Source organism: Mobula hypostoma, chromosome 6 (assembly GCF_963921235.1).
Source record: "Mobula hypostoma chromosome 6, sMobHyp1.1, whole genome shotgun sequence".
NCBI classification, from domain to species: Eukaryota; Metazoa; Chordata; class Chondrichthyes; order Myliobatiformes; family Myliobatidae; genus Mobula; species Mobula hypostoma.
In genome coordinates, this window is record NC_086102.1 from 91,429,894 (window position 1) to 91,443,185 (window position 13,292).

Here is a 13,292-nt window from a genome sequence, read left to right on the forward strand (position 1 = left end):
CTTGTCTACCAGCTGCCGACCTTGACTTTATCTCCTTTCTAAGCTTATAGAGTTGGTTATTCACGATTGACAGAGCACAAACCTGTATGAATGGATGAAGTAAGGACTGGTAGGTAATGAAATAAGCCTTCAGCATTGTTCACCTCTGCTGGAGTTCTTTAAGAGCTTCAAATTACTCCACAACTCCTGACTTCAAAGTCAGTATAGAACAAAATGGAAATCCAGTAACTACACACACTCTCAAAAATCTCTGTGCTGAACTCTCTCATATTTGTTGAATGTTCTTTTAGATCATGGGTTTCCAACAGGGGGTCCACAGACCCCTCTGTTAACAGTAAGGCTCGTGGCATAAATAAGGTTGGGAACCCTGTTTTAGATGTTATGTTATGTTATGGATGTAGTGTCATCCCACAGCACTGCCTCCTGTTCGAGAGATTATGAGTGTATGAAAATGTCACCAAGAATTGAAGGCTTGAGTTATAGGGAGAGAACATAGGAGATTTGAGGAGTGACCTTATAGAGGAATATAAAATCATGAGAGGCATAGCTAGGGTGAATGCACAGTGTCTTTTTTCAAGGAAAAGGAAACCAAAAACTGGAGGCATAGGCTTAAGGGGAAAAACATAAAAATGACCTGATAGGTAACTGCTTCACGCAGAGAAGAGCTTGTGAATGGAATGAGCTTCCAGAGAAAGTAGTTGAGGCACATATTAAAGACATTTGGATAAGTACATGATTATGAAAGGTTTAGTGGGACAAGGACCAAATGCGGCAAGTGAGACTAACTTGGGTTGACACCTTTAGTCCGAATGGGTGAATTGGGCAAAGGGTCTGTTTCCCTGTCTCTATTATGAATTATTGTTTTATTTCATCCCACAATTGGTACATCCATTGCTCATCATCAGTTTTCTAGAGTATGTTAGGTGAAAATCAAACCAATTTCTCTTCTCATTCTTCCTGGTCAGATTTTCCAAGCACTGAAATTGCCTCCTTCCAAACATGTAGAGATTTTATGGCTCATAATCTTTAGTAGTTTCATTTCATCATAGAGAGAAGAAGCTATACATCATTTGGGACCTGAGGTTTTGAGAGATTTGTTTCATCTTTATAAATGACAGAAATTTTATCTTCAGATTGCAGTTTCTTCCTGGCAAGTTATATTAAATAGTGATAGATCTTTGCCGTATTGGTAATGGCCAGAACACATCATCCAGATCCGTCAAGGAAAACATCTTTGTTTCATGTGTTGCACTCATCTTTCAGATTGACATCTTTATTCAGTGGGATTGGGTTCAACGAATTTATGAAGGGACCTTACTGAATCCTGATACAACTTGGCTATTTTTTTTCCTTTCTCTTGGGTCATAGCACCTACTGTTATTACAATTAGCTTCCTGACTCTGTTATTACCCTTGAGAAGCACTATTTTCAAACCAGCCACATTCTGACTCTCCTGGGCAGTCAGTTGTGATGGGGCAGCCCTGTTAAGGTGCTTGAGGACATGATATTCGTGAACCTGATCCCAGATTTTTGATGTGAGAAATATTCCCAAGAGTGACTTTGCCCAGAATACTGAAGCAACCAAGAATCTGAATGTGATTTACTGCAGCAAAGTGGTTGTTGCAATCTACTGCTTCACGAAGGCAATCACAATTTTTAAGAAATCTACCTTTGTTATTAAACATTGACTATCTACTTTGACAATGATTGCCACAGTCTTGTACAGAATACAGGAATAGACTTCATACAGAGTCAGGAGTTAGACATTTGTTGTGGCATCCAGCTTCTGTGTTGTTTGAAGAATGAAGAAGGCTTTGTGGCAAAGAGTTGCCACAAGTATTATGATGCTTAATCATCCTTCTTGACACCATCTGAAGAGTAAACCATAGGCAACTTGTATCTCATTGTATTTCTCCATATTTCTCACAAAACTGAGGACAGCCTTTGCTTTTGTTAGTACAGGAATTGCAATTTCTAGAGTATTCTTAATGTAAGGTATAATAGCACAGAGATGGACTGATGACAATCTCATTAATCTTTTTACCTCCTAATCATTGCTGGGAAAACATTGCACTGTGTCTTTCAATGTCATTAAAATGCTTTCTGCAATAGTCGTCAGCCTGTGGTAACCCCAAAATTACATCCACTTTGTTTGCTTTCCTAAGCTGAGCTAATCGGAGTCTTGGCCACAGGCTGCTTAATGAAGCTGAGATTGCCTTTGGCAATTATCCCATCGTTGAGAATGAGAGTGCTTGGTATTTGGGGACCAGATATGTAGCCAGAGCTTGTGACTGCAAATGAGGGCATATCCAGGCCGTTGATGGCAAATGGTAAAACTTAGGATATTTTGTGCTGAGTGTTTTCATTATGATTAACTAGTCTCTTGAAAACAGCCATTCAGAAGCAGTCATTTTGTTGCCTGGTACCTGGAACATTTCAGGTTCTTGATTTGTATAACACTGCAGCAACATTGAAGGATAAAGGAAATTTCCATTTGTCTCCAGCTCTGGAGAAGCAGCCTGTCACCCTGCTGCATAGTGAACTCCAATATTTGAGTTCCAAGTGTTTACATACTTTGAGGAGTAACACTTCAAGATCATTCAGGAATTAACTTTTCATTTATTTACATGATGTTTCTTGTGAGCATTAGATTAGTGGGATGAATTTGGGTGTGGTGTGCGCGCTTGTGTGCAATAGAATAAGGACATTGGTTGAAGATGAGAAGAGATACTTTGAGATTGGGAGTAATACAGTCATAGAAAAGTACAGCACAGAAACAAGTTCTTCAGCCCGTCTAGTCTGGCTGAACCATTTAAACTGCCTACTCCCATCAACTTGCACTGGAGCCATAGCTCTCCTTACCCCTGCCATCCATATACCCATTCACATTTCTCTTAAATGGTGAAATTGAGCTTGCATGCACCACTTGAGAAGGAAGATCAGCATGCACCACTTGAGAAGGAAGATCATTCCACAATCTCAAGACCCTCTGAGTGAAGAAGTTTCCCCTCATGTTCCCCTTAAACTTTTCACCTTTCACCCTTAACCCATGAACTCTAGTCAGACAACAGATCAATATATAGGGTGGTTATTACTCTAAATAAAATAGATCCATACGTTACACTTCCTTCCTCTTAGTAGATTAATGTAACATAAACTTGAATACAGTATATACAAAATGTCCAATTTCCTTTTCATAAACTCATAGCCCAAATAAATTGCTTGCACAATAACAGTCCATAACTAACTCGCAGTTCTAAAGATTCAGTGTTTTGAGTGGTGCGCTGTTGCTTTCAAGATGGTGCCTCTGAACCTGTGGAGTGACATCAGGTTTGGTAGGTGTCTTGCATAAGACAATGTTCTTGGTTTCCCTTGTCACATTGCTGTCAGTGACATCATCACTGAGAGGCAAGTCCAGTGACTGTAATGTGCTTGTCTTGTTGGATGCAATCAACTTAAGTGTGTTCTTTGGTTGAGCTTCCAGTATTTGGTCCACATGACATCTCCATGTCTGATCTCCACTGTGTACGCCTGTCGTCCAGTTCTTGTAGCTAACCTACTGGTGTCCACTTGTCTCCTTGGTAATCATGCACTAGGACTTCGTGTCTAATCTCGAAGTTCCTTGCTGCTTCACTTGACAACTGGCTGAACTGTTTATACTGTACTTCCCTCCAGAGGTCTGGTTTTAGAAGGTCTATGCGAGGTTTCAGATTCCTATTCATGAACAGCATTGCAGGTATTTGATTTGTTGTTGCATGAACAGAATTCTGAAACGCAAAAAGAAGTTGTCCACCTTGTGCTGTAGAGAAATGTCCTCCGTGTCCATCGCTTTAAAGGACTTATTGAAGGTTTGGATAAACTTTTTAGCTAACCCATTTGTTGTTGAGAGCTGACTTGAAATGTCTGATGCCATTTTTCTTCATGAACATTTGGAATTGTGATATGTAATGTGGTCCGTTATCACTCACAGTTTGTTCTGGTAAGCCATTTCTGATGAAGGTAGTCCTCAGAGCAGAGACAGTCTTTGCTGAGTTGGTTGACTTCATTGGTATAACCTCCGGTCACTTTGAATGAGCATCCACAGCAATCAGAATCATGGAGTCCATGAATGGCCCAGCAAAGTCAATGTTTACTCTTTGTCATAGTGATGACAGCCACTCCTAAGGGTGTTATGGTGTATGTTGGGGTGCATTTTGAACTTTTTGGCAACCTGACCAAGTTTTGGCGAAGTTTTCAATCTGTTTATCTACTCCTGGCCACCACATGTAGCTCCAGGTAAGACTCTTCATCTTGACTGTACCCATTTGTCCTTCATGCAGATTTTCTAATACTCTGATGTACAGTTAAAAGGGAACCACAACACGAGATCCACACATCAGCGTTCTTTGACATTGTCTCATCTTGCTGAGAATTCTGGAAACGTAGGGTTGCCATGAGTTGACCATCCTTGCATGACGATTTCATAGACTTTTGACAATGTTGGGTCATTCCTTATTTCCCTTTGTATTTTGGAATTTGTTACCAGCAATTAGTCTACCAATATGGTGCAGAATACTTTTGCTGGGTCACAGTATAAAGACTTCTTCAGTTGCCAATAGTGGAAGACGCGACAAGCCATCAGCATTGCTGTGTTGTTTGGTACCCTTGAACTCTATGTCATAAGAGTGGGCTCCTAGGAATAGTGCCCAATGTTATAACTGGGTAGCAGTCGTTACTGGAATTCCCTTCCTAGGATTGAAAATGGACACAAGGGTTTGTCAGTAGCGTAAACTTTTGTCTGTAGAGGTAGTGGTGAAACTTTTTTATACCCCATACTAGACCAAGGGCCTCGGTCAATCTGTACATAGTTGTGTTTTGCACTTGTCATTGATCTTGAAGCAAATACAATCGGACATTCAGACCCAGTTTACATAACATGAGACAAAATGGCTCCACTGCCATAAGGAGATGCATCACATGCCAGTCTGATGGGCAGGGAAGGGTCATAATGGGTGAGCAGTTCATCGGCTGTAATTAGTCTTTTTGTTCCCTTGAATGCTCTTCCATTCTTTACCACTTTGCTCCTGTCTGTAATAGTGCGTTCAATGGATGCAGCACTGTAGCAATATTTGGGTGAAACCGGTGGTTGTAGATTACAAGGCTCAAGTATGTCCTGAGTTTACTGGTTTGGCTGCCTGTAGCACTGCTTCAATCTTCTCTTGTGACTTATGTAAGCCATGCTTGTCAATGACACGTCCACAATGAGATTTCATTCTTCAGAAACTCATTTTTCTCTCTCTTTGCATGTAGACCATGCTCACTTAGCCTGATAAGCATTTTACGAAGGTTCTGGAGGTGCTCTTCATCATCAAGGTAACATTGTGTTCCTGGGATATCTTGGAGCACTTGGTCCATTGCTCTTTGCCAAATTGCTGGAGCTGATTGAAGCCAAAGTCAAGGTGATTTTACTGAAACAGTCCCTTGTGAGTGTTGATTGTGAGGAACTTCCTGCTTGATCCTTCAATCTCCATTAGCAGATTGGCTTGTGACAAGACAATCTTTGAAAACCTCTCCCTGTCTGCCAAAGATGCAGAAGTATCTTCTATTCGTGGCATGAGATATTGCACAGTATGCAGCACTGGCTTGATGCTCACCTTGAAATTCCACACATGCGAATGCCTCTGGCCTTCTCTTTCTTGGTCACTGGGACAATGGGCATGGCCCAGTCGCTCCACTCAACCTTGGAGAGAATTCCAGATGCCTCCAAGCTCTATAGTTCAGCATCCACTTTAAGACATGATGCATAAGGACCTGTACACGCTTTATGAAATCTTTGTGTTGCTGTTTCATCCAGTTCAATTCTGGCGTTCATGCCTTTGAGTTTACCAATCCTCTTCTCAAACAGCTTCTCATTAGCATTAAGCAGCTGTGCCAGTCTCTGGTTAGTGCTACCATTTGGACTGCCATTGCCTGTTGATGTCTCACTGAGAGCTTTGATTGAGTGCCAGTCTAGTTAGATTTTTCTGAACCATTCACGTTCAAAAAGTGCTGGCCCTTCCCTTTTCAATACATAAAGCTCTAACTGTTGTGTTTGGCCTCCATACATCACATTTACTTTCAGTTTACCTTTGGATGACACTTTTTTGTCTGTGTTCGTCTTTAGCATCATCAAGGTCTTCTCTAATGGTACCATAGAAAACAATTGATTGTAGTCAGCCTCTGGAATTATGGACAAAGCTGATGCTGTATTCAGCTCCACTTTCAGTTTTACACCAAACACATCTACCAGATGATTTTGTGATCTGCTTCAGTTATACTACATAGTTCTAAGCATGACAGTTCACCTTTGTCAGACTCTATGTTGTCTGATTCTGTTTTACATTTGGTAACTTTATACATTTGGTAGCTTTATGCATTTGCTTAGTTTTGTGTTTGGGACTGTTTCACTCAGTTGTCCTTTTGTCAGTTTTACACATTCTATCCCTGTGACCTTGTTTGTGACACTTTCTGCAGACTTTATCCTTGAACCAACAGTCATTTGCATCATGGAAGGATTTGCAACACTGATAACATCTTTGGCTTTTTGTACCATTCAGGGATATTTTCTGCATTTCACATTCTAACCTCCTTTTCTGTAGTTCTGCTGCATCTTTTGTTGTAGTCCCTAACAATATTGCAGTGGTCAATGGCTGTTTTAAGGTTAGGTTTCTTTCTGATAGTACCCTCATTTGAGTGCTTTGACTATACATGCCTGTCCCTTAATGCATCAAAAAAGTCCATCTCTGAAGTCAAAAGTACTGGGAATTTTTGTGCAGTTCTGCAATGTATTCAGAAATGCTTTCATCTTTTGACTGGTTCCTTTTGTAAAATCTAAATCTCTCAGTTATTACCAGCAGTTTAGGGCTCAAGTGACTTTGTAATCATTGTAACAATTTAATCAAGCGTTGCTTGCTGACTTTGCAGGGGATACTAAGTTGCAAAAGAGACTGTAAGTGCTTGGGCCCATTAAGCTAAGAAGCATAGTAGCTTTCTTTGGGTGGGAGGGAGGGGGGGAAAAGAGATAACAATTCCTAGTGCTAAGGGGTGTGTGTGTGTGTGGAGGGGGCATTGCTCTAAAAGAAGTAGATCCATACATTACTGCAATGCAATACAAAGTGCTGTTATAGATGACAAATTCACCCATCTCTGTTTGTTCTAAATGTGTGTTCATACATTTTCACCTCACTGAACAGTGCATTATAGATCATGTGCAAGCAGGTAAGATTTAGTTTTTAATTTGGCATCGTGTTAAGCATAGATATCATGGGCTGAAAGACCTATCACGCTTCTGTAATGTTCTACATTTTATAAAACAAATGTTAAAAATGAATTTCTGACCCTTTATGTTCATGTTGCCATGAATCCAAGGCACATGAGCTTGGATCTCATTTAAATGAATGGCAGTTTGCGGTGAATTTTCATTAAACTTTTTTTTTTGCATTTGTTGTCGTTTTGTTTTGGCCTGCTGATAACATGCTACATTCCAAACAGGAGCACACAAAAGAAGAGCTGGATGTGTGGAAGATCGTACGGGTTAGTGAGGACTTCAGGGTTATAGCCCTAGGTCTACCAGTACCAAGGTATCCTGGGAATCCTCTGGATCCTCCACTTCGTTCAAGATTTCAAGCTAGAGACATTTATAGTCTACCTTTTAAGGTAATTATGACATATCCATTATGGTTCTTTCAGTGTCCTTACGATGACTTTTTCTGTTAGTCACAAATAAGAATGATTATGAATAATTATCCATAATTGGTTAAAATTCCTTCTTTCACTTTACACGAATTGAAACATTGAGTAAGTTTTCTCATCAAAGCATACAGCATAGACATGGGACCATTGACCCACCAAATCCATGACAACCACCAAACAGCCATTTACATTAATCCTATTTATTTTGCCCCATATTCCCATCAATATTAAGGATATTCTACTGCTCATCCATGATTGGTCAATTTACGGTGGTCAATTAATCTACTGGACTGCATGTTGAAAATTATTGAGAGGGCAATAGGAACAATCAGCAGGAACTTAAAGCTGTTGACCCTCTCCACCAACTAGCAACAAATATAGCATGGCATATGTTTGCTCTCTCTTTCCCCTTCCTGAAGTCCACAATCCCCTCATTACTTTTGCAGTTATTGAGTGAGAGGTGGTTGTTGCAGCACCACTCAACCAGAGTAGCTCGCTCATAAGCTGACTCATTACCACCTGTAATTTGTCCAAAAGTAGTGATGTCAGCGAATTTGAAAACAACATTGGAGCAGTGCTTAACCACACAGTCACGTTTGTATAGAGAGCAGAGCAGGGGCTAGGTACGCAGCTTTGAGGTGCACCTGCATTGATGGTCAGTGAGGAGGAAATGTGTTACCAACCATCACTGATTGAGGTCTGGTGATGAGGAAGTCAAGTATCCAGTTGCAGAGCGAGGTGGATGGTGGGGGTCCTTGATGATCGGTGCTGCTTTGCTGTGACAGTACTCCTTGCAGATGAGTTCAGTGATGAGAGGGCTCTACCTGTGATGAGCTGAGCCATATCCACTACTTCTTGTAGGATTTTCCTTTCAAGGACATTGGCGCTTCCATATCAGGTCGTGATGCAACTGTCCACCATATATCTTTAGAAGCTTGTCAAAATTTTGGTTGATATGTGAAACCTTCACAAACTTCTAAGAAAGTAGAGGTGCTGTGGTACTGGACCCAAAACAGATCCCCTGAAATGATAAGACTGAAGAATTTACAGTGACTGATCCTTTCTACTTCTAATCTGCTGATGAGGACTGGCTCATGGACCTCTGATTTCTTCCGCTCGGAGTCAATAATCAGCTCTTTAACTTTGCTGATGTTAAGTGAGAGGTTGTTGTTGTTGTGGCATAGTTCAGCCAGATTTTCTGTCTCCATCCTATATGCTGGTTCATCACCATCTTTGATTCGGCCATCATCAGCAAACTTAAATATGTCATCGGAGCTGTAGTTTGCCTCACACTCATAAGTATAAAGCAATTAGAATAGGGGGCTAAGCAAACAGCCTTGTGGTGACCTGTGTTGATGGTAATTACAGAGGAGATGTTGCCAAACTGATCTGAGTAGGGTCTGCAAGTGAGGAAATCAGAGACTCTGTCGCATAAGGAGATATTAAGGCCTAGGCCTCGGAGCTTATTGATTAGTTTGAAGGGATGATAGTGTTGAACGAGCAGTTGTAGTCAATGAAGAGCATTCCCTTGGATGCATTTTCACTGTCCAAATGTTTAAGTGTTAAGTGAAGAGCCAATGAATTGGCATCTGCTGTTGAACTGGTATGATGTTAAACACATTGGAGTGGATCCAAGTTGCTTGTTATGCAGGAGTTGATATGTTTCAGCACCAAACTGCCAAAGCACTTCTTCACAGTGTATGTAAGTGCTGCAGAACAATAGTCATTGAGGTAGGTTACCATGTTCTTCTTTGGCACTGGTATAATTGAAGCCTGCTTGAAGCAGGTGGGTACCTCAAACTGCCGAAGCTTCTGAGGCTTAAGGTATCAGCAAACACTACAGCCAATTGCTTACCACTGGTCTTCAGTACATCACCTGGGCCCAGTGTTTTCCATGAGTTTACCCTCTTGAATATGCTTTCACATTGGCCTCGGAGACTGAAAACGCAGGGTCGTTGAAGACTTTGGGAGTTCATGAAGGTGCCTCCATGTTCTGTAGGTCAAAGCGAGCATAATAGGAATTGAGCATATCTGAGAATGAAACCTTATTGTCACATATTCTGCTTGGTTTAATTTTGTTGGAGGTAATAGCATTCAAACTCTGCCATATCTGTCGAGCATCCTTCTGTGATACAAGTTTAGTCTTGAATTGCCACTTTGGGAGACTGCACCTGTATGCAAATGGAGTAGCAGCAGTTTTGTGCTGCTCTTAGTTTTGTTCCTCTCCCCCCGTTTAAACTTTGAATTTAAAATTTTTATTTGCTGATTCTTGAAGGGGAACAATATGTCTATGTCTATGAGGAGTGGGAAGAACTTGTCTGAACCTAGTGACAAAGGTAATGGGAAAGGAAAGATGCAAAAGGAAAGACCTGATGAAATGCCACCATGGGCTGAAGATATGGTTCGGACACTGAATTCAATTAAAAGATCAGAATGGGTCAATTAAAGACCAACTGGAAAAGAATAGTAATGAAATGAAGTCATTTCTTGGAAAACTTAAAGACTTGGAAACTCAAGTTATTACACACGAAGAGGAATTGAAGATAACTAAGCAAAAATTGTTTGAAGCTACAACTCATTTGGAAAGATATCAAAATAAGATTGTAGACCTGGAAACTAGGTTTCGCTGAAGGAATATACGAATTGTTGGGCTGCAAAAAGGAGCTGAAGATGGAGATTTAACTGCTTACTTTGGTAAGCATTTTCATACCTTATTTCCTACCATATTATCACAGCTGCCTACTATAGAAAGAGCACACAGAGCTGTTACTTCGAAATTTAAAGATCCAAATAAGCCAAGGTCTGTTTTGGTTTGTTTTCATCACTTTAAAATTAAAGATCAAATAATGCACCAGGCAAGAAAACAGAGTTTTTAAATTTAAGGAAATCTGAGATCTGTTTTTATGAGGATTATCCGAAGGAGGTAATGGAACAAAGATCAAGATTTGCTCTGGTAATGAAACAGGCATGTGATAAGAAACTGTTTCCTTCTTTGCATTACATGACAAGAATTAAAGTTTTTTCTCCTAACTCTCCTCCTCATACATTTTTTGATCCAAAAGCTGCACTGGAGTTCGTTCAAACTATACCTGCCGCTGCTACTGAATGAACTGTCTGAGAAGTGGTTTGGTTATCTGTATATTATTGGCATTTCAGAAAGAAGATTTATGAAGGTTACTTGGATATTTCATTGAGAGAAAATGAGGAGATTTGTTCATTATTGCATATTATTGGTTTTATTTTGGAAAGAAGATCTATGGTTCAAGTATGACTGTTTAAATGGTTACTCGGACATTCGACTGAGAAAAAGATAAAGGGACTTGTTCCTTTAACCTAATATCTGGTTTGATGTCTTCTTTTGTATCTTTCTTAATTAATTAATTGGTAGTTTTTCCTACTAATGGGGTTTCTTTTTATATATATATTTAGGGGAGGGTTCAATTACTTATGATATTATTAATTGGTATTTTTGAACATATAGTTGGGTTAAATATGCTATTAACTTTTTTCCTGCTTTATTATAGCTTATAACCGAATTCAAAGTTTTTTTTAGGGATTTAATGTTAAATTTAAAAAATGGCACTGGTTTTTCTTTTTAAACGATGACATTATTTTGGTTCTTTCTTGTTTAAAAAAAGATTAAATATAAATATGGGATAGCTTGTAGATGCTGGAATGTAAACACTGTTGAGACTTTATCGCTCTTCTTACAAGGTCAGTTGGTTTTTTTTAACTGGGGGAGGGAGAGAGAATCTTTAAAAAATTTTTTACTGTACAGACAGAGCAGTCCCTGGCTTCATATTCTATTGTAGGGTGCCTGCCTTTTTTCGGGCTTTGGGGGAAGGAGGATGGGGTTAGAGTTAGGAGTTTTTTCCCATTGGGTGGTTCCGGAGCTTACGTGTTTTCTATGTGGTTATATTCTTCATCGCCGCCATTTTTGATCATCCCGTATTGGTATGTGCTCTGCGCATGTGTAAAGTAGAATAAAATTATAGTATAGTATTTAAACGGATTAATGTAATAAGTTGGAATGTACGTAGTTGGAATCATCCCATCAAATGAAAAAAGACTTTTAAAATCATTAACCGATTCCAACCTGATATAATTTTTGCTCAAGAGACATATATCAGGGCGGGAGATCAAAATAGATTTTTTGGATGGTTGAGGGGTTTGCAGTTTCACTCCACTTAAGGGAGTGTTCATCTTTATTAAATCCAATGTATTTACTCAAGAGGATATTAAATCAGATTTTAATGGTAGATTTTTAATTGTTAAAGGAGTGATCTGTAAGAGAAAAGTTGTTTTGGTCAATTTGTACGGCCCTAACTTGGACGATCCTTCTTTTTTTAAAAAGATATTTGTTTTACTGCCTGATTTAAATGAATATATGTTGATAATGGGTGGGGATTTTAACTGTTGTTTAAATCCTTTGATTGACAAGAACTCAACCAATCAGCGACTTCCAAATCACTCTGCATCATTTATTAACGCCTTTTTGACGGATTTTGGATTGATTGAATTATGGAGGTATCTGCATACTGATACGTCCAAATTAATTATATGGGATATATTTCAAGCATTTTTACGTGGTCAAATCATTTTTTATTCAGCCTAGCTTAAAAAACAGACTAAAGTAGAATTAGATAAGATTTCAAAACAAATTAAAGACAGATAATATTTATGCAATTTCCCCTGATATTGATTTATTCAAACAAAGGGTGGAACTTCAATCACAATATAACCTATTATTAACTCATCCTATTGAAGGCTATTTGCTTAAGTTAAAGAGCCAATTTTATATGTTTGGAGATAAAAATAATAAACTGCTTGCATCTCAATTAAAAACAGCTAGAGCCAAAAGGCAAATTTTGAAAATTTGTAGGAAAGATGGTACCCTGGCTTGGGAATATGAAAAAATTAATAAGATTTTTATACCGAACTTTATAAATCTCAATGTCCAGTAGATTACATGGAAACATAGAAAGTAAGTGCAGGAGTAGGCCGTTCGGCCCTTGGAGCCTGCACTGTCATTCAGTATGATCATGGCTGATCATCCAACTCAGAACCCTGTACCAGCCTTTCCTCCATACCCCCTGATCCCTTTAGCCACAAGGGCCATATCTAACTCCCTCTTAAGTATAACCAATGAACTGGCCTCAACTGATTCCTGTGGCAGAGAATTCCACAAATTCACCACTCTCTGTGTGAAGAAGTTTTTCCTAATCTCGGTCCTAAAAGGCTTCCCCTTTATCCTCAAACTGTGACCCCTCGTTCTGGACTTCCCCAACATCGGGAACAATCTTCCTGCATCTAGCCTGTCCAATCCCTTTAGGATTTTATACGTTTCAATAAGATCCCCCTCAATCTTCTAAATTCCAACTAGTATAAGCCTAGTCGGTCCAGTCTTTCATCATATGAAAGTCCTGCCATTCCAGGAATCAATCTGGTGAACCTTCTTTGTACTCCCTCTATGGCAAGGATGTCTTTCCTCAGATTGGGGGACCAAAACTGCACGCAATACTCCAGGTGTGGTCTCACCAAGGCCTTGTACAACTGCAGTAGTACCTCCTTGCTCCTGTACT

The 13,292-nt window shown here is 39.6% G+C and overlaps 1 protein-coding gene across 1 annotated transcript in view; it reads left to right on the forward strand.

Annotated features, from left to right (window-relative positions):
* Positions 1 to 13,292, forward strand: part of vwa8 (von Willebrand factor A domain containing 8) — a 485,234-nt gene that overhangs the window by 116,645 nt on the left and 355,297 nt on the right. Inside the window, exon 6 of the mRNA XM_063051192.1 lies at positions 7,510 to 7,674. Within this exon, the coding sequence (XP_062907262.1) occupies positions 7,510 to 7,674 (165 nt within the window). The remainder of the gene's footprint in view (positions 1 to 7,509; positions 7,675 to 13,292) is intronic.